Source organism: Phyllostomus discolor, chromosome 7, assembly GCF_004126475.2.
Source record: "Phyllostomus discolor isolate MPI-MPIP mPhyDis1 chromosome 7, mPhyDis1.pri.v3, whole genome shotgun sequence".
Lineage (NCBI taxonomy): Eukaryota > Metazoa > Chordata > Mammalia > Chiroptera > Phyllostomidae > Phyllostomus > Phyllostomus discolor.
The window spans coordinates 87285214-87306763 of NC_040909.2; the positions used below are offsets into that span (position 1 = coordinate 87285214).

The 21550-nt window shown below is 37.1% G+C and overlaps 1 protein-coding gene across 3 annotated transcripts in view; it reads right to left on the reverse strand.

The window, feature by feature from the left end:
* Positions 1–21550, reverse strand: part of MMP16 (matrix metallopeptidase 16) — a 262119-nt gene that overhangs the window by 11545 nt on the left and 229024 nt on the right. The window contains exons 7-9 of one of the 3 annotated variants that reach the window (XM_028518854.2): positions 19506–19644; positions 10385–10535; positions 3359–3474 (exon numbers count right to left, since the gene is read on the reverse strand). In XM_028518854.2, the coding sequence (XP_028374655.1) occupies positions 3359–3474; positions 10385–10535; positions 19506–19644 (406 nt within the window). Of the gene's footprint in view, positions 1–3358; positions 3475–4254; positions 5320–10384; positions 10536–19505; positions 19645–21550 lie in introns of those variants that run through there. The other 2 variants (XM_036031100.1, XM_036031099.1) reach the window with 2 other exon arrangements.

Consider the following 21550-nt stretch of genomic DNA (forward strand, 5'->3'; position numbering starts at 1 on the left):
TTATGCAAATGAAACCAATTAAAAGCCTCTCTGGAGGGGAATGGTGCAGTCTCCCCACCAAGGAGGGTGGCCAAATGGTGCCCTCTAGGAGAGAGGGTGACCAAGGCGTTCCCCACATGAGGAGTGGTCCTGCTTTTCCTATTCCCCCACAGGACCTGGTTGTCTCTGTGTATGTTTTTCTCGAGTTTTGATGAGCCATCCGCAGTATTCCGTGATTACTGCTGGCCGGTGACCCACGAATAACTTTTATTATCATAAAAGTTACTTAAAACTTGCTGATATTGTATTCCTCATTTATAGATAACAATAAATGAGGTGAAGAGATAGTTGTGTTGCATAATTAAGTTAGATAATGAATTCAAAGAGCACAACTCACATACAGCAGCTACTCAATAAATGGCAGCTCTTGGCCATATTTCATTGGTCAAAGTGTTACAGGGTGCAGCCAAGAGGGGGGACCCCAAATAGGCATTTGAAATGCGGTCCAGAACTTAGGGTGTCCAGGAGATTTTAAGATGTCTCCATCCCCCACCCCAGGGTGTGGGTTGGGGGAAGGGACAAATGGAGCGGGGCCATTGAGAGCTGTTTTGCATAGCAACAGCCTTGCAGCTAACCTCTGGGTTGGTCATTTAACATATCTATAGCCTTTGGCTGGTTGCATAGATAGGTTAAGTAGCTGTGATCAGCTCTAAGCCAGGGGAATGGAAGTAACTTCCCCACCCAGAAGTAACTTCCCCACCTAGACGTAACTGGGGGGGTGGGGGAGGCGGGTCCCCTGAGTTACAGCGCCTGCGTGGGAGCTCAGAGAGGATTGGCTCCAGGACATGGGGCCACACCTGCCCAGACTCAGGATGGCAGACCAGTGAAACTGGAAGGATACGAGTTCTGGCGTGTGAAGCCGAGTGTGGGAGGAGTCGGAAATGGGGCTGCAGAAGAAGATTGGCCGCAGGGATTTAAAACCCAGATTTGGCGGCCATTGAGGAGGAGAACCATGCTGCTTTAGTAAAGAGAACCATGCGCAGCCCTGAGAGAGGAGAACCATGCTGCTTTAGGAGGGAGAAGCACGCGGACTTGAGGGAGTGTAGACTCCTGCAGCCCTGAGAGAGGGAGGACCACGCGGCCTGGCAGAGTGGGGACCCCCACAGCTTTAGAAGGGGAAACCACCACCTGGTTTTAGCAGAGATCCTGGTGACTCAGCTGAGGGTGCCGGGAACACAGGGAGGTCTCCCAGTAGAGATGGAGTACTAACTGGGAAGAACCAGAGGACTGCCTAAGCCATGGACTTCTATTTCCTTTCTTGAGATACGGTACTCTGGGCTGGGCAAAGGGGGAAGGAAGGAAGGACTGTGTGTTTGTGGGTGTATTTAGGGACTTTGGGATTTTGGTGAAGACATTAGGTCACTACTTTAAGTTTGTATAGCATTAAATAAACATTTCCTTTCCTTTTCATGAATCTCTGGCATTGAGAGACGTCTTTCCTAGGGCGGCGGACATAACGGACCCGGGGCCTTCTTTCAATAATAGTATATCATCCCAGGCCCCCCCCTTGTTGTGTTCTGTAACAAAAGTGGCAGAATTAATATCAGTATGTCTTTCAAAGGCATGTTTCACTTTAATACAAAAATATCCTTAAAAAATCTATAGCTGAATTTAAAGGACTTTTTTTTGAAAATTATCATGAGGAGAGAATTCCAAGGAAGAAACTGATACATTGGTGGAAGGGTGGGTAGACAAACCATTTCAGAACTGCATCATCTCTGATTTTATGACTAATAAAATATCACCTGTGTGTACTTAGTCTTACATGAAATTACTTTGGGTCTAAATATAAATACAAATGTGTTAACTTAGTAATTTGAGATTACTCCCTTTCATACAAACATAATAGAAACTGAAAAGTCTGAGTTTCAAATAAGAAGCCACAGCTTGAGATTTGAGTAGAAACCAAAAAACAAAACAAAAAAAACCCCCAAACAAAACAAATAACAACAAAACAAACAAAGGCAGCTTGCTGTGGGTAGATTCATCGACATTGCTGCTTACAGAACAAGGATTTCAGACAATTAGGAGATCTCTACTTTAGGGAGTGAAATTTTACAGCAATAGCAAGGATAAAATTAATTTCAACAACATTTATTGAATGGTTACTGTGTGACTGCCTTTCAAGAGGTTATAATGGGCATGTATGTTAATGGCTGTAATCTGAGATTTTGAGTGAGAGGATCAGGTCCCAAAAGAAGACATTCAAGGAGGATTTCCTGAAAGATGAAAAGCAAGCTCATGTTAAAATACCAAAGAGGGGGGTGGACCAATTAGGGTCCAGAAGACACAAATGTGATAAAATTTCATTTGTAATTTTTTGGTAAGCACTGATTTTCCCAACATGCTTGGTAACTCTGTTAGTATTTTAGAAAGTTATTCTTTGCTAAGTAAAAAGAAAACATTAAGTTTTGAATATAAGGACATTGTTTCTCTCCCTCTGAAATATACCTTAGGGTGGGAAGATAATTTTGTTCTTGCAAGAGATGTATATTTTTCTCTTATATTTATGTTATAGGCTCTTCATGCCATTGAGGACCCACAGAATCATAATTTTCTTCTGGTTCCTATTATAAATCATTTGACAGGGTGGGTTTTTTTTCTGTTTATTTCAGAATGATATCCCTTTCCTTTTCTGTTCTGGAACACTGTTTAGATTTTATTTTGAATTACTGTTATTATGGTTTAGTCCTATTTAGTAATCCCTGCACGAGGACAGAAGTGTTCAGCCTTGACATATGCCCACATCAGGGAGTGTGGGCTATCTATTGCTTGGCTAACTACCACTTAGGATCTGGATTAATCTCAAATCCTAAGAATGAGCACAGGGGCCTTGGGCTACTCTGAACTGTTTCTCATTATTAAGCAGTTATGCCTGGCTGTTCTGAGCTGGTATCTTCCTTGTCTGCTGACAGTCTCAGCTGAAGACACATGTGAAAAATGTCACCCTCAACATTCCCCATTTCCAGGTGTTTCTGTGCCTCAGCTATAATTACAACTTATTTCTCTGTGACCAGTTCCCACCCCATGATGCGTTATTACCTTCACACAAATTTTAGAAGAAAAATAGGTGACGTTACTCCAAAGGTATCCACATCTTCCATTTAAAAATCACTTTCATCTTTTTCTAAATAAATTGAAGTTAAAAAATATCTTGAGCAGAATATTAAATGTAAATTGAGTAAATTTATATATATGGTAATACAGTACAATGTAGCTCTAGTGTGGCACTTTCTAATGACTTAATACAGTGAAAAGCTAGAATGCAATACAGAAATATGTAGTAAATCACAAAGTGTATAATTCACATGTTGCGTACCGTTCTCCTTGTGCACAAATGCTCCCTGAGGAGAGTCAGGGATACCTTTCCAGACTGTAATGGGTTTGGGATAGCCAGGGTCCATGGTTTTCATTTCTTCACTATATCTCCAATACCTACAAAGGATAAAGGCAAGAACAACAACACATGCATAGGAAAGGAAATTATGTATACTGACAGCAGTTGCTAACATTCATCCTCCTTGCTGCATGCCACCTGTACACCTGGTAATGATTTTCAGAACTGATTTAAATCACTGTAAAGACAATGGAATCAAAACATTTATTCTGTTTTCTGTCCTGCATATGTGAAAACTAGGTATGTTATTGTGTATTTATTTAGTCTGTTATAATTAATTAAAAATACTAGATAAGTATATTTACAGTCTAAAAAGGTAGCATCAGTGTATTTGTAAGTCAGAGGTTTTCATTTTTTAACAATCTTACTTAGGCAGCTGAACATTTTTTCAAATAATCTGAAGCAGAATCTTGATTCATTTATTCATTCAACATTTATTTGAGTACCTGCTCTGTGCCTGGCATTATTATAGGTGCTAGAGATACAACCTTGAACTAAACAGACATGCCCCAGCTCTCTTCAGTCTTACCTTTTAGGGTATGTTGAAGGTTACAAGCAAAAAACCAACTAATCAAAAATACATACTATGCTAGCAGGTGGAAATATCTATTAAGAAAATAAAGCAGATCAAATTATCCCTCAATATGGCTTAAGAGAACAGACAGGGGTCTGCAATAAGCTGATGTCTGAGCAGAGAGCAAGTGAGCAGCAGCAGATGTGGTTTTAGAGGAGGAGTACACCAGGTGGAATCAGGAGTCATAGAAAGTTCTTGTGGTGGTGACAAGCTTGAGTGCCAAACATCCACAGTGAGAGGATGGAAGGAGGTAACATAGAAAAAGGACACCAATTAGCATGTACATTGTGGATCTCTTGGTAATGTAAGGCATGGAGATATCATTTTGAAGAAGTCCCAGGTCTAACAGTGGTTCAAATGAATATGTGAGAGATAGTAAATAACTCAGGAATTAGGGTCTGGCTGTCTGGAGGAAGAATCCAATATTCAGTGCAGCAGAGACAAGGGCTGTCTGGGGAGACTTAAGTGTTATAAGTCTGGTCTTAGGTATGCTGAACTCAGGTTCTTGCTGACATCAGAGTGTAGTTGTGCATGAGGTGACCAGGTGTCTGAGTGTGTACTGTAAGCAGGTCTTGACTGGAGACCTCAGTGGATGGACATAAAAACAGATATAGGTAAAGGATTTACCAGATGCCTAGTTCTTCACGGGATATCCAAGAGACAAACTAAACACCGTGACTCCGGATTACTGATTGGACATATGTTCTCAGAGTCAAAGAAATTCATCTCTGGAATGTTCTAGGGATTGACAGTTTAATAGCCTTTCTAAGGGCTGTCAGAATGGTCTAGGCATTATATGATTTAATCACAACACATCTGAGATGGAACCACTGTCTCTATGAGAGAGGAGAGTTCTTGGAAGACAATGAATGACAGGTAAATTTATAACCAACTCTGTCTGATTTTAAAGTCTCTACTCTTTCCTCTACATAAAACAAATATGTTTTCCAAATTCATTTGACAAATATTTTTAAACATCTGTAACCATCTGCTAAAGCTAGGGTTTGACCAGCAGGTTTGGGGAATAACACACTTTATGCACAAACTTGGGATTAGGCATTTTGGTTGAAACCATGAAAAAACACTTTCTGGTTTTCTCTGAGTATTTTCCTATTCTGAGTCAGTGGAGGATCCTTTATCTGTACAGCTGTGTGATCTTGTAAAGAGGGGTTTTCTCTAGATTTCTACAAACCTCACTCATATAACATTGAGGATATTAGCATTTTCTTCATCTTCAGTGCTCACATAAGAAGGATAAAAGGGAGTTTCAGGAAGGGTTCCAATACATCAGCCACAGGCCAACTTTGTCCTGAAGGAAACACAGGGTGACAGGTGTGTGTCACAGATTGTTATCATATGGATGGTAAGAACAGATCACAGATCAGAGAACTTCTGGAGAGGCATTGAGCTGAGACCATAGTGACTGGGCCCATTCTTCTGAAGAAGAGAAGTCAGCAGAGCATCATTCTTCCAGCACTGAAGTATGTTTGCATTCATACTGTGTTCATGGAAAATTCATGGAAATATCTGCTTCTAAATTATTATGAATAATCTCTCACAGAACAATCTGCTATGAACACAGAATGGTTAATAGGACTGGTATTCCACTCAAAATCTCCAGCTGTCTTTTCTCAAGGCAATATCTCAATGGGGTTTACAATAGTCATACAGGTTAACCAACTGGTTTATGCAATTGATCATAAGGAAAACCTCTCACAAAGAAACTATCAAATAACTTACTTCATGGACTCTAAGAAACCCCTTTGTTTTTCTCTCAGTTTATGCCTCTAAAAATTAGGATGCTTCACTGTGTTAAAATTTACTAGGCAAGGTGTTTCCATCCATGATAGATTAAGTAATGGTTTTTCTTTACAATAAATGGCATATTCAGATGATATAAGCATAAATAGTTTTTATATTTAGCTAACATAAGTTTGGAATAATTTAAAATCCTAGGGACAATAGGATCACACCTATACGTGGTTTCTATGAAAGGTCACTACGTACTTAAGAACCAGGTTTGTTCTCCAAAGACGGATGATTACAATATTCTTGTAATAACACTCGTGCATTCTGCAGTGTTTATAGCTATAAAGTAAATTTATATTAAATGTATTTGATCTTATTTCTCTATGATCACTGTACAGTACTTGTGTATGATGCACCCAACAAAGACACTGTCATTCAGTGCCTTCACTGACAGAGCATTGGGTGTCACATTATTCAAATGTAATGATTTGGCCGTAGCTCCTCTTTTTGAATGTTGCAGAGTTGAAGTTAACACTCTCTGATTCATGGTTAAGTATGGTTTTCTATCACATCACCATTCATTTTCCCTTGATGAGCAAACTATTAATCCACCTGCCCTTCTTTCTCACTGCTAAAATTCTTAATCTTCATGTGTGAGTATGATTTTCTTCTTCCCTGGTTCTATCAGGCATCCATCCATTTTACCCTCCGGCAATTCTCTGAGCACCTAAATAAGATTCATGAAGATCACATTTCAAAGAAACAATAATAGAATGTGAATTTTATTATACACTCTTATAGGACCATAATTCTGGTATGAATTTGTGAGAAGAAACACATTTCTCCTCTCTGCTAGAAGATAAGGCAATACTCTAATTTGGGACCATTTTACAATTTGAAAATCTCAGTGTAGGCTCAGACCCTCAGGTTAACTGCTGTGTGCCAGCTTTGATATATATATTCAGTATATTTGATTGTGATGAGAATCCTCTCACTATGTCCAGAGCTTCTAAAGGTGCTGATGCTTATTTACAAATATAAGTTTGTATTTTAATTTTCAACATATCTGAACATATTTCAATATGAACAAAAAAATTCATTCCACTGATTTTTTTCTGTTTGAAAAGTAAGCTTACGGGTTCATTGAGAAGTATATTAACATGGTCAGATGGGATACTGTAAATAAACCATTTGGTGAGTTTAAAATGTAGTTATTGCAATGGAATAAATTTTGGAATTTGTGTAGGATTGTCAGCAAATGATATAGGCTACTCTAACAAACCTTACGGTTTTTCTTCTGATACATCAGTGATCTCTACCTTTAGAATGATGGCTTTAAATTGCTGAATCTTTGAGAGAAGTATTGGAGATCAGTGCTTCAAAATATGTTTATAAATAAGATTTATTCATTATTTTTTAGTCTTGATCATGAGTCACAACCATAAGAAACAAAAATTGTCCATGTAATAATACAGAACATTTTCTCAAATTCTTTCTGTGTGAAGAAAAACAGTGCGGACAATTCTGGAATGATCTGCTTTAATGGGGTGTTGCTGAATACTGAATTCCAAATGAACAAAAGTGACTCCAAGGGTTATTTCATGAGACTCAGTAATACTTCCTCCTTTTCTGTTTTATTTCTTTGCTCAGGGTCTAGGCTACTTGCTTCTGTTAAGTTACCACAAACACAAGTCCACTCTGTTTTCCCTACCCAAATAATTATACAAAATCTCAGTCTTCAGGAACATACTTAAAAGTGCAACAGGATTGAAATTATCCATTTATACTATGATAAATGACTTTAAAAATACATATTGGATAATGACTTCATAAACACGCAATTTAAGCTGAAAGAAATAAATGTTTGATTACTAGTGACAATTAGAAAAATAATAAATAAACAAACCAAACTCATTTATATTTTGACTTCTTTTTTATGGTACTGGCATTTTATTGTTCAAGTTATTTTGACTTCTTTCTTTGAAAATATACTAAATTTCTCAAAGGTTAAGCCTAGAATGAAATATGGCAATAGAGTCTTGGATATAGCTGTGAGAAGATGCTGAGAGATGATTTAGAATCACAGCATTTTAGAGCTAAATGCTATGCAGATCCAAGTGCATTCAAGTATCAAATTATAGCATAGGAAGAAAAGGGCAAGGAGGAACTTGAGGATGAAGTCCACGCTGTCTATAAAGCAAGGAAGCTAGAAATTTCCATCAGAATTTGCAGAACTGTTTAAAGAACCATCATTTCATTTTCTTTATCTCTATAGTTAGATTTCATGAGGCCCCTGCTTGTAGTCTGGTTTATATGTCAAGTATCTCAAGCCTGTGCCTCCAACCCACCTTTCTACCATGTTTTTAAAGATTTTATTTATTTATTTTTTAGAGAGGGAAGGGAGAGAGAAAGAGAGAGAGAGAGAGAAACATCAATGTGTGGTTGCTAGGGGTCATGGCCTGCAACCCAGGCATGTGCCCTGACTGAGAATCAAACCTACGATGCTTTGGTTTGCAGCCCGCGCTCAATCCACTGAGCTAAGCCAGCCAGGGCTACCATTTTTTTTTAAGCAGAAAGATGCCAGTGGGAGAACAGGAGCAAATAAATAAAGATAAATAAATTCATGTTATGCTTTTTCTCAAAAATATACATAGAAAATATGTAAAATGTTAAAATTAGCAAGTACTATAAATATACAGTGTAGAAAAGAAAGACTCCCCTATTCCTTATACAAAAGTTGTGACCAATTGCTGTTTTTGTGTTTGAATTAGAGAGCTCATGTCTTTTCCATTAATGTTTAATCAAGGATGAATTATTTATAAATATAAAAATGTGACTTTGGCATTATATAATTAGACAAGTATGAAGTAATCTGTTTATAAAGCATCCATGATTAAATTTTATACAAGATCACATATGGAAACTAACTGTAATCTTGCTTTAAATATTTTAAAACATATAAAAAAGCTATTTAAACAGAACTTAAAATTAAAGTAATATTTCTGTTCATTTTGTTGTATTTCCATGAAGCTTTTCAAATAGGAAATAAAAGAATTAAACTCCTTTTCTCATGCTTAGTATAGTCTTTATTCTACTATAAATTTGGTATCTCATTTTCATTGATTTCACTGATTTAACTTCTAAACTTAAAATTTTCAATAAATGCTAAACTTTTAGAATAAAACATTAAAATAAATAACACCTACAAGTGTGAAAAAAGGTTGTTAGGTAATGATGTGGTGTTTTTAGGATCATCCATGAAATCCTCATGGAAACCCCATACAGCTAAGCTTTTGTGTTCTGTGTGAGTTCACTTCTCCTGGGCATCTTCTCTACTTTGTGTTTCCATGCCTTTTGGAACAAAAAAAAAAGGAAGGAAGAAAAAATCCAAAACAAAATTCCCCAACCACTAGTACTGAACCTATTCCTAAGCAATTAAACTAGCCGAGGGCTGTTATTTTAGAGATGATATTGCAGGGCTGCAGAATTATTTTCCTTAGTGGGCCCCATGCTGTGAATTGATTTCTCCACTTTCCTTCCCTGCTCTACCACACTTGTGTTGTTTTCAGAACCATTTTTGTGGCCATGATAAGTAATTATCATCTACTTGAATAAAATTTTTGTTTGATTAATCATTTATCTTTTATGATTTAGTAAGAAAGTGAAACCTGTGAATATTTTGCTATGGAAATATATGTACAAATATAATGTATACAAAGTTAGTAACAGAATAAATTTAAAAGTATGCATTCTAATCCACAAGGCAAATTGTAGGATCTTTGGTCTCAAGGACAAAGCTCAATGTGTGAAGTCATTTGCAATAAAAAATTGGAAACTGCAAAGTAAACAAAATTTATATCCTTTCCCAAAGCAAAACTAGCTTGCTGGACATTAAAGCCTGTCATTTATACCTATTGTTGGTACTTAAATAATGTGTCTTAAGAAATAGAATTCATGACTAAACTGAAATTATTTTATTTTGTTTATTTTTTAAAGATTTTATTTATTTATTTTTAGAGAGGGAGGAAGGGAGAGAGAAAGAGAGGGAGAGAAACATCAATGTGTGGTTCCCTCTTTCCATCCCCCAATTGAAGATCTGGCCTGCAATCCAGGCACGTGTCCTGACTGGGAATCAAACTGGTGACACTTTGGTTCACAGACTGGCACTCAATCCACTGAACCACACATGCCAGGGCTGAAATTATTTTAAAATGTTCATAATGAACTGTGCAACAGTATAAAAATTTAACTTTTAATATAAAAGCACTAAAAAACCTTTGATAAAACATTTTTAAATAAAAAATGTTAAAAAAACTTTTAACAAAATGCATTGCAAGGGTGGGTATACACTGCCTACACAGCTTTAAGGCATATTAAGATTACAGAAAAGGGAAAGAATATATACTATATATTTAATTTCATAAGAAAGTCACATTATTTGGGTATAGTAGAGGAAAATTTACATTGACTGTTATTTTAAAATATGAACATTCCACATTTCAATAATTCTTATCCTGATATCTAAACCAATTCTTTCATCAACAGCGCTTGCCTGTGATAGACCAGAAATATCAGCTACTCTAAACATTACTGAACTGATTTACGTTGGTGAAGTGTGTACTGACCTGTTCCCCTTGAAGAAATAGGTTTTCCCAACGTCCTCCCACCAAATGGCTGAATCGATGCCATGAGGGGGAATTCCACTTCCAAGAGTAATCAAGTCATGAGGGTAACCTGGTTGAAGAGTCGTGTCCTTAAACACCCAATATTTGTTACCTGTATGAAATAAGTGCAAATTCAGAATATACTAATTCAATGCCAGAAATTAGAATATATCAATTAACAATGCATTAAAAAGGATTTTGCATGATATCCACATGATAACTTCACAGCAATCACACCTGGAATAAGGATGTTATCTTTGAAACATCAATGCTATTTTCAGAAGGAGGTATAATGAATAACTATTTATGAACCCAATCAGAAATAATTTAAAAAATAAAGATACATCTACAACTTGCTAAAATAAAATAGTTCTGAATCAAGGATCAAGGATATTTTCTCTGGGAACCAGAGCCCTGCTTTTGTCTAAGTTTGGGGTTAATGTACAATGTAATGATTCAATATTTCTATATAGTGGGAAATGACCACAGTAATAAGTCTAGTTACCATCTGTCAAACTACAACTTTTTTTCTTGTGATAAGAATTTTAAGATCCGTCTTAGCACCTTTCAAATACACAACACAGTATTGTTACTTATAGTCACTGTGCTGTACATGACATCCCCAGGACTTCTTTGTTTTGTAACTGGAAATTTGTACTCCTCAGCCCTCTTCAGGTATTTTGCCAACCCCTCCAACCCCTCTCTATTCTGGCAAATGCCAACTTGTGCTCTGTACCTATTACTTTTGTTTTTTTTTAGATTACACTCATATCTGATATAACATGATATTTGTTTTTCTCTGTCTGACTTATTTCACTTAGTATAATACCCTTCTAGGTATTCCAAAGATGCTGCAAATGGAAAGATTTCATTCCTATTTATGGTTTAGTGATATTCCACACTTTTTAAAAAAACCTACTCATCAATCAATGGACACCTAGGTTGCTCCCATGTATTGGCTATTGTAAATAATGCTGCAATGAACATGGAGGTACACCTGTCCTTTTCAATTAGTGTTTTTATATTCTTTGGATAAATACCCAGATGTGGAATAGCTGGGTCATAAGGCAGTTCCACTTTTAATTTTTTGAGGAAGCCCCATACTGTTTTCCATAGTGGCTATATCAGCCTGCAATTCCCACCAACAGTTCACAAGGGTTCTTTGGTGCAGGTAGCATGAGAAATGTTCACAGAAGCTTTCTTTCCATGTTGTCCAGGTGTCTTGAGAAAGAAAGAGCAGTATGTGAGAAAAGAAAAGGTTACAGTTCTTCCAGGAAATTCTTGTTATTGTAGATAAACTGTTTTTTTTTTTAATGTGTTTTGAAAATAAATACTTCTCTACACTGTTGGAATTTTCCATTAGTAACAGGAAGAAACAGTAAGATGTTCACTATAGAAGATGTCAATTCACTCTTTTTTATTTTAAGATTAATCCCCAGGGAATTTTTTTAAAAATGCACTATATTGTATTTAGAAAACAAAGCAACACAGAACACTTAGCAAACATTTGCTGTCAGGTTACATGATAATGTCCCAACAGTAAACTGTACACACAAAATATAAGAAAACACATTGCCTGCTAAGTATTTGTAGCATAGAATTCAAGAAAACAATTCAATGCTGATTATGAGTTATACATTTAATTTTCTAGTAATTACTAAGGAAATACAGTTATACAGTTCCTTTTTTTTCTTGATGCAGTAAGATTTTCCCATGATAAAGTTGAAGTGAATTTACTTCTATTTTTTAGATTTTGAGTATGTGAGATTCACATTCAACTATTTTATTTTCTTCAACATAGGAGAGGTGGATTTTTCACTACATTACCATCAAACAGTTTAATTGTCAAGGAAATTATTGTCTCTTTGACAGAGTAAGGCATTTACTGATTTTCACAGAAAGTTGACATACTCAAGAGTAAGTGGAAAAAAACTGGTCCTACTGATACAGTTCTTTGCAGAAAGTAGAGGAAAATACTAACAGCTCTTATTAAAGACAGAAATTTTGAAAAAAAAACTTTACCTGCCCACCCATTCATCCAACTAACCATCCATTCCCCAACCACTGAATATCTAGCTGTTCACTCAGAGTCTATTATGGCCACTCACTGAAGGAGCTGTGAACACAAATGACAGAAACACTTGAGATCCTTGCTCTTGTGCAGAAGAGGTGCCAGACACTAAGCAAAGAACCATGAAGAATTGTTAAAATACATGCTTATTCCTACAAGGAAAAGGGTCTAAAGACTTTTTAACATTTTTACAAAGAAGACAGGGCCTTGTCTAGAGGCTGAATCAAATCTGTTTTCCCTAATACCTTTGAACTGAGCCACTGCCACTGATAAGATGCATCATATTGTTCAAATGTTCTGGATCAAGAAAATGGTTTGTAATTCAGCCTAAGACAGTTATTTACAGGTTAAAGAAGTGACATGCTGCCCTGGCTTGTATAGTTCAGTGGATTGAGCATGGGCTGTGAACTAAAGGGTCTCTGGGTTCGACTCCCAGTCAGGGCACATGCCTGGGTTGCAGGCCAGGTCCTGGTCCCTGGTGGGGCCACATGAAAGGCAATGACACATTGATATTTTCTCCCTCTCTTTGTCCCTCCCTTCCCCTCTTTCTAAAAATAAATAAATAAAATCTTAAAAAAAGAAGTGACATACTTAAAACCATACATAATTGCTAATAGATTTGTACTGCAGCCCAGGTATTTTAATTCAGCACTCAACTTACTATTCCAAATTGACTCTTAACTGAACACATCTACATTCCATCCACTTTTACAATTGCTGTTGATTGCTGCCTCTTTCCCCTTTATCAAGTGATGACTGCAGGTTTATTATTGGTAGCATTTATTAATTACTGCACTCAGCTCATGCTTTGTTCACTGTATCCTCAGTCATCAGATACCTTTGGTAACTTATTAATTTAGAAATCAACTATATTGCTGTTTCCCCAGAGTCCACAAAACTCTCACACATTTATATTTTATGTCTTTGATTATAGTGGTGAGTAATCTAGGGCCAAAAACTTCTGCCTGTATTTGTAAATAAAATTTTATGAGGACACAGTCACAACTATTTATATACATAATGTTTAGTCTGTTTTTAAGCTACAGTGACAGAGTTTAGTAGTGATGATAGAGACCATATTGTCTGCAAAGCCGAAGGTATTTACTATGTGGCTTTCTACAGAAAAGTTGAGAACATACATTCTTTAATGACTAGATATTCTTTTATAAAAGAAGGCTGAATTTACATTACTCACTGACTTTTGTATATTGGAATTATTATAGATCAACATTAATATATTTCTTGAGAACACTCCAAGGATTTAAAAAATTGTCATAAAGAATATTTTCTTTCTTAGACTATGGTTTAACAGAGTATTCAACAGCTTTGAAATCAGATAGAAGTAGGGGGTGACAGCTTTTCCAATGATTAGCTGTGAGATCTTGGGCAAGTTACTAAATATAAGCCTCCCTTTTCTAATTTGTATTTAAGGCACTCACACTTCTCATTCAGAGTTCTAGAAATATCAGAGATCAAATGTATAATATACCCACACTCTATCTAGCTCATGGTCCCCCCTAAATGGTAACATATTATTAAACAATACAATATTTCTCCAGTCAAATTTGCTTACTATCCAGTCAGATAAGTAAGATAAATAACAAGTGCTTCATTATTGTACACTGATCTATGTCAGTGTCAACTTTCTGTAGATTATGTTTTAATTTCTGTATTGCTTATAGATTGGTTACTCAAGATATTTGAATAATTGTTTAACTCTGGAGGTAAAGGGCTTTTTGTTACCAGAACCTACTTTTCCAGGCTCCACAATATTATCAAGTAAGCAGAGAATTTTGAATATTTAGGCACATGTGGAAACCATTGAGTTATGCAGCTTAGAGCTCCTTTCAAGGGAAAACTGGCCTTTTAGCTGAGTACCTTCAGTTAGGCCAACCCTGAGCATGGCACATACTTGATCCTGGCCCTTTCTGCTCTCTGGGAGACAACTCTGACAGGCAGTCTTTGCTATGGGGCACCTTTTTGGGTTCTTGAAGTCCTTGTTCTCATCTACAGCACAGTCCCCAGCTCTACAGGCCAGTCGTGCCTCCACCTCATTATTTTTTACAGGTTTATAACTTCCTCTTTGTCTGCATCCCCAGGAACTCAAACTGACAGTAAATAAATGAAAATGGAAAAACTTTTAGATACATAAGTAATACTAATGGGAAAATATGGGAGACTGAAGTATAAATAAAAACAGCTGTAATAAAAATATACCATACACTTTTTGAATTGTTATAAATAAATACATACATGTATGTGTGTGTGTGTATATACATATACAGATACATATACATATATCAAGGGAGATTTTAAAATACTAAATGTTTGCCCTCAGTTTTGCTGATCACTTCATTTTTATATACAATATAAACATTAATAACTTCAAGGAAATAGCACAATTCACATGTTGCAAGGCCACCAAACATAAACTCCTTAATCTAAGACAATTCTTTGAGCAACAGTTTTTCGCTACCTCCGACAGAGACATCAGTAATCAGCACATTCATCTATTCATAATAGAGATTGCTTATAGGTGATCTATTGTACTTTTTAAGAAACAATGTGTTTCTACTTCAAATGAACTTCAAGGACACTTCCTAAACCTTCAAGAGTGATCACCTACCTGAAAGCAGTTTAAAAAAACTGCTGCTTTACAAGCATTTGCAACAAAGTGATAATGAAAGTCACATCTTCCACTTTGTCATCTTCCAGGGCAACCTGCCTTAGACAACTCTTCTTTTGTGTTACACAACTTGTGTATGACTTTTTAATTCCCAAACTTTATCGTCCTCTTCCTTCCTGTCTCACATATTCTATTTCCCATTCTATAAGTGATTTTTGCCTCTTGAAATGGAACTGACAGCTAGGATGATACATCCTCCCTGAAGTTAAGTGAAGGCAACAATATGAATTTTGAGACTTTTCAACAACTTGATTTTTAATTACTTTTTAATTAATTAATTAATTAATTAATTTTTTAAAGAGAGGGGAAAGAAGGGAGAAAGACAGGAAGAGAAACATCAATGTGTGAGAGAAATATTGATCAGTTGCCTTGTACACATCCCCCGACCAAGGACTGAACCTGCAACCTAAGTATGTTCCCTCATCAATAATCAAACCAGTGACATTGCACTTTGCAGGACAACACCCAATCAACTGAACCACATGGATCAGGGCTCAATGACTTGATTTTGATTGATACTGATTTTGATAATACTGACAGCTTTGTTTTTAAATTTATTTCCAATTCTTGAAAGAGATTTTAAGGGCTCAATTTTCAACTAAGATGTTTGATAATTATCATCTCATAACCATTCAGCCTAAACATGGCCTGTGATGAGAATATGAACATCTGGCTTATTGTGCTCACAAAATGTCACTCTGTTATACTGGATTTTACCTGAGGGATGCTGAGATAGCTGATCAGCATGAAGTGTGCAGTATGTTCAGTTGTTGGAGAAAAGCCTATTACTTCTCTGAGGATGATACATTTTACGTTCTTAAGCTCTCTAACTAAAGAAACTAACTTTTAAATGTGATTAGAGGAAAATGACCCATGTTAGCTTCCAAATATGAAGCAGAGGGTTGAAGGGGTCTAAATAATGCCAGGAAGCAGTTGACAATCATATGTACCAAACCAGGTGGCTAGCTTGCATCAAGGACTAGCCTTGCACTCACACAAGCTATGATACATCAAGGCCAGTGAAGAGAGACATTATGAACTGTTCACTATATTCCAGGCATCATTTAAAATAGAGCTCAGCAAATTGACTTGCGGCCTGTTTTTGTACAGCTCATGGTTTGAGAAGAGTTTTTACATTTTTTAAAGCTAAAAGAAAAGAAACAAAGAAAGAAGGATATGTGATAGATACCATGGGCTGTCAAGACTAAAACATTTGCTACTTGGTCGTTACAGAAAAAGTTGGTCAACCCCTGGATAAAATATACTGAGGATATAACAGTATAAAAGAAAAAAGAGAGAAAGCAGACCTTGGTCATATTGAACTAATATTCTAGAGGGAAGGATACAAGTAAGCCAAAAAAAAGGGAAATGCATAGTTCACCAGGTGGCAAGTAGAAATTAAAGCAGAGAATAACCTGGATGGATTCCTGGTCCAGAGAGCAAAGGTGACATACAGTGGGATGAGGGACTTTGGGTTTATCTGGACTTTTGAGGTGGTAACAGCCAAGTGACAGTAGCAAGCTGAGACAGTCATGTGACTGTTATGTGACTTCAGAAAGGGGGTGATATGCCATCTGACACCCAAACTCTGGGCTCTTCTGCAGGTAGGGAGCTGGACCAGGGAAGGGGAAACCAGGTCCTGGATCCCTTTGGACATGAGTTTTGGTGTCAGGGTAGTTCATGTTCACAGCTGGGTTTGGAGCACATCTACTGGGAGGTAGTGCACGGTGTAGGTCAGGGAAAAGAAGCCTCATGCAGGGTTCTGACTGAGAAAGCTGAAACTAAACATTTCCTGAAACTGCAGCAGATCACAGAAGACCACTGACAGGCATACCGTTCTAGATGATGAATAAAAAACATGACCAGAAACAAAGTTGTCCTACTGTCAGCATCAAAACATAAGAGATACCACACTGAGTCCAATGGTATTTACTGCCATTGCTTTTACTAATTACCATTGGTCTCGGCTGCTCTGCCTCAGCATTGTTCCAAGAACTGAAGACACACTGGTGTGTGAGAAAATGCATTTTATTTTATTTTTTAGCTTTTTTGTTTTTTTTACTGTTGTTTAAATTACAGTTGTCCCCATTCCCCCCCATTACTGTCCCCTACCCTACCCATCCACTCTCTCCCACATTCAATCCTCCCCCCCATTGTCTTTGTCCATGGATCTTTTATATATGTTACTTGACTTGACGCTTTCCCTTCTTTCCCTTGTTATTCCCACCCCCACCTGCCATTCACTGTCAGTTTCTTCTCTATTTCTATGTCTCTGGTTCTATTTTGCTCATTTGTTTGTTTTGTTGGTTAGGTTCCACTTGTAGGTGAGATCATATAGTATTTTTCTTTCACCACATGGTTTATTTTACTTAGCATAGTGGTCTCCAGTCCCATCCATGCTGTTGTGAAGGGTAGGAATTCCATCATTCTTTCTGCTGTGTAGTAATCCATTGTGTAAATGTTCCACAGTTTTTTGTTTTTTGGGTTTTTTTTGGATTCACTCATTTACTGATGGGCACTTAGGCTATTTCCAGCACTCGGCTATTATAAATATGCTGCTGTATTTTAGATTCACCTCTGGTGGTATTTACATCTACTGCATAGTTTCACGCTTTTATAAATTCTGCACTCAAATAGGGTGGGCAGGAATAAGAAGGATGTGGCTACCACATGAGTGACAAGCATGGAGGCAAATGGATAGAAGTGAGGCCCTGAGGCATTGAGAGCTGGTACAGGATGGTGGGGTTTCTCCAGAGCAATAGTTTCTGGGTGGGGCACAGCTCCTGTGTCAGCTGTCAACCCAAGGCCACCTCAGGCTAATTCCATAGTTCTTTCTGTTACTACAGCTCAGGGAATGGTCATTTCTCTCCAAAGACCAGAATTTAGATGTTCCTTTCCTATGTCCAGAGTGGACAAGTCCACAGTCCTCATCTACGTAATTTATATACTTATTCTGGATGTCAGAAGGACAGACATATTGATAGTTATACTAGCAGATATTCACTAAGGGCTCAGGTGTACCAAGGTCACACATCCTCAGCTTTGTCCTCAAACTAATCATGAGAAGGCAAATAATACCAATCCATTTTCCAGAGGGAGACGCTGAGGCAAAGGGAGCTGAGTAACATGTCCACTTCACATAGCCAGTCAGCCTGTGAAGCCGGCATCTAACTGCAGACCCCACATGTCCTTATAACAAAGGCACTGGCCTCTTTTCCACAGGGATTAATCTGTTAAGACAATAAATTCTAAGGATATACTGCTTTTACATGGGTAGTTTGAACTTCACTCAAATATTACAAGTGTTTCCCAAATGTCCTGCTTTTATTACCCTCATCAGCATTACAAATTCTTCTAGTTTGATCCTGAGAATAATTTCTTCCTCCCTCTCCTCTTCCTCCTCCTCCTCCCCATCCTCTTTTTCCTTCTTTTTCTTCTCTTTCTACTCCTCATTCTCCTTTTTTTTTTTTTTTGGTTAAGACCTCATTTTCTTTCCCAATTTATGCTTGTTTTCCATCCTTTAGCTTCTGGGCAACACAGCCAACCCTGCCCATTATGGACCTAGTTCCCCTCTGATTCAGCTCAGACATGTTCTGCTCAAATTCCTTGCCCCCACCTCTACCCCAGGCTCAGTCAGTCTTGTGTCCATGGCTTCCCCCACAGACATTAAAATTTATTGTTTTGAATATTAATAAATTTTGAGGACAGAGTACCAGTTGTCTTAGTTCACTTTTATGTACCAGGCAATGAGTAGGTAGCAATTAAGACTTGTCACTAAGATAAAGAGCAAAAAATAAATTTCATGGGGAGAAGTGAATTGAGTGATTTTTTTCTACCCATATGTTTTCCTTGTCTTTATGAGCAATTTCCTAGTTTATTGTGAACTATTTAATATAAACTGTCTAAATCAAGTAAAGTTTGAGAAATGAAATAGATTTCACTGCATAAAATAGTAAGCAAACCCAAATACTCTTTAAAAATAAAGTCCAAAACCCTTAGTTAATGAGAAATGGCTTTTTAAACCATTCATTCATTCGTCCATTTTACTTTTTTGGTGCTTTTTAAGCAAAATCTGAAAATTTACAGGAACACAGTGCCTTCTAAATTTGACTTCTACATGTGGTACCATATGAAAAACATACATGAGAGAATTAAAAATTACTTTTCACTTCACTTTATTTACATTTATAGGGAACATATGCACTTTTTTATACAATGTATTAGCTGCCTACCCTCACTCAACAGGTTTCCCAGGTTCATCTCTCTGAGTGTGACAGGGCCCTGGACACAGTGACCCAAGTGCAGCAGAGCATGACACTCCTTACCTTTGAAGAAGACAAAGTTCCCATCATTGTTTTCGTACACTGCGTCGATACCCGGAGGCAAGCCACGCCAGAAGTAAGTGATCTGCATGGGGTACCCATCCATGACCCTGTTGTTCCTCACACGCCAGAACCACTGTTCCTGCAAGCCAAGCACAAGGTAGCTCAGCATTGCTGCCTGGCTGCTTGGCCTTAGGGAGGGGTGAAGTAAGGGGAGGTGCAACACCTGAAGCCATGCCCACATCCTTGTCACAACAGTCCAGAAAGAGGTAAACATTTGCCTACGATGAGCTTTTGATAGTAAACCTCCCAACCTCTAACCCATATAGTGTGGTTAAAAGAATAATGCAAAACACTCAATCTTGGTATTGACATTATACCCAGGGCTTCCCAGGTTGAAAAAAGGAGGGAGCCCAGACCATACCCTGCCAGATCTGTGGACTAGTCAGCTTTCTAGAGTGTGAAAGCTATGTGGGGACAGATAAATCACCCTGGGATGTGGGCTCCACCTCCAGGGTTGGGGATGCCTCTTAACTCCCCGACATTGCAACCAGCATACTGTGGAGTTATAATGGAATCCTCTGTAACAATCTAATGTGTTCTGCCTGGGTCAATAAATTACATAGTCATTGCAAACTGACAGAGTGATCTTGAAAAAAAATCATCACAGAGGATTCCAGACTGGGTCAACTGCTTGTCCTACGTGTTCCCAAAGTGCTTTGGGCTCCACTCAGGCATAGCAAAGATCATTTAATGTTACAAGTGTCTGTTCCTATCTCTAGTGAATAACACATGGCTTGCACCAGAGCAGAGGTCCATAAATGTTGGTGAGTTGATAATTAGTCTACACAGAGTATGTTTCACCATAAATACTTACTAATGGCAAAACAATCTAGAATTATACATTTGATGACATTGTTTTCTACTAAAAAATTCAGAATAATTTAGTGACTATCCAAAGTACTTTAATATTAGAAAAACTGGATGTTTTAAAAATTAGTTTTCAATAAATTAAAATTTACTCTTTCACTTTAATTTAAATTTCTGTATGTACAATTTCACTTGCAAGTTATATATTTGTACTATTTAGATAAGTGTGTGCCACACCAATACTTCTGTTTCCATTCCTCTTTGTTCCTCCTCTCCAAAATCATTCAAAGTGATTAATTGTAGGGATTTCCTGAGCTTTTTTAGTAAGAATAGGTTGGCCTGATTAGGTGTCTCCAGATTTTTCAATTATTCATCCATCCATTCACACACATGCATACACATAGTTCATACTCTACTGAGGATTCTTGGATTTGAGGTGATATAAAATTGAACCTTTTCCATGTAAATAAATCCAACTAGTAAATTTTTAGGAACCTTTGAACAGTTGCCCTTTGTTTAGTTATCATGGGCTGTTTTCTCTACTAACCTCTGTTATTTATGATAAAGAAGAAAGTTGATGAATTAAGGGCTCTAGGTTGCCCAGTACCAATAATTGTCACCTTGGGAAATATACTAGTCACTGAGTAATTACTTACCAATATCCAGCCAATAACCCCAACTAATAACATCAAATAAAATGAGGTGGTCCTCCTAGACTCTTGCAGGTAGTCTTTAATTTCACTGGGGACACAAGTTAAAGGTTGGCCAGAGTAATTCTGGGACAAATGACATAACACAGCACCTCACAAGCTCAAGTCACTTGACATATTGTCTGCCTTTTCAAAAGATGCTTCAAACACACACTCACAGTATGGGGGAAGCAAGTAACATATAAACAAGTGATTCTTTTAAATAGTATCCAAATTCACAATTCTGGATTTTCCTTAAATGTCTATTTTCAAGAAAGAACCTGTTATAGTCACCATGAGGATTTAGAAATGTAAATTATTTAAAAATAGAAATGCATACTCGTGTTTCAAATAAAAAATGTTGGCATTTTCAAAATGTGTTTATTACTTGTGCTAGATGTATATGATACTTTTAATATTCTTAAACTGTTAAAATGTATCATTGATTATAGATTGATTTATATTACAATAATCTGGACACCACAGGGT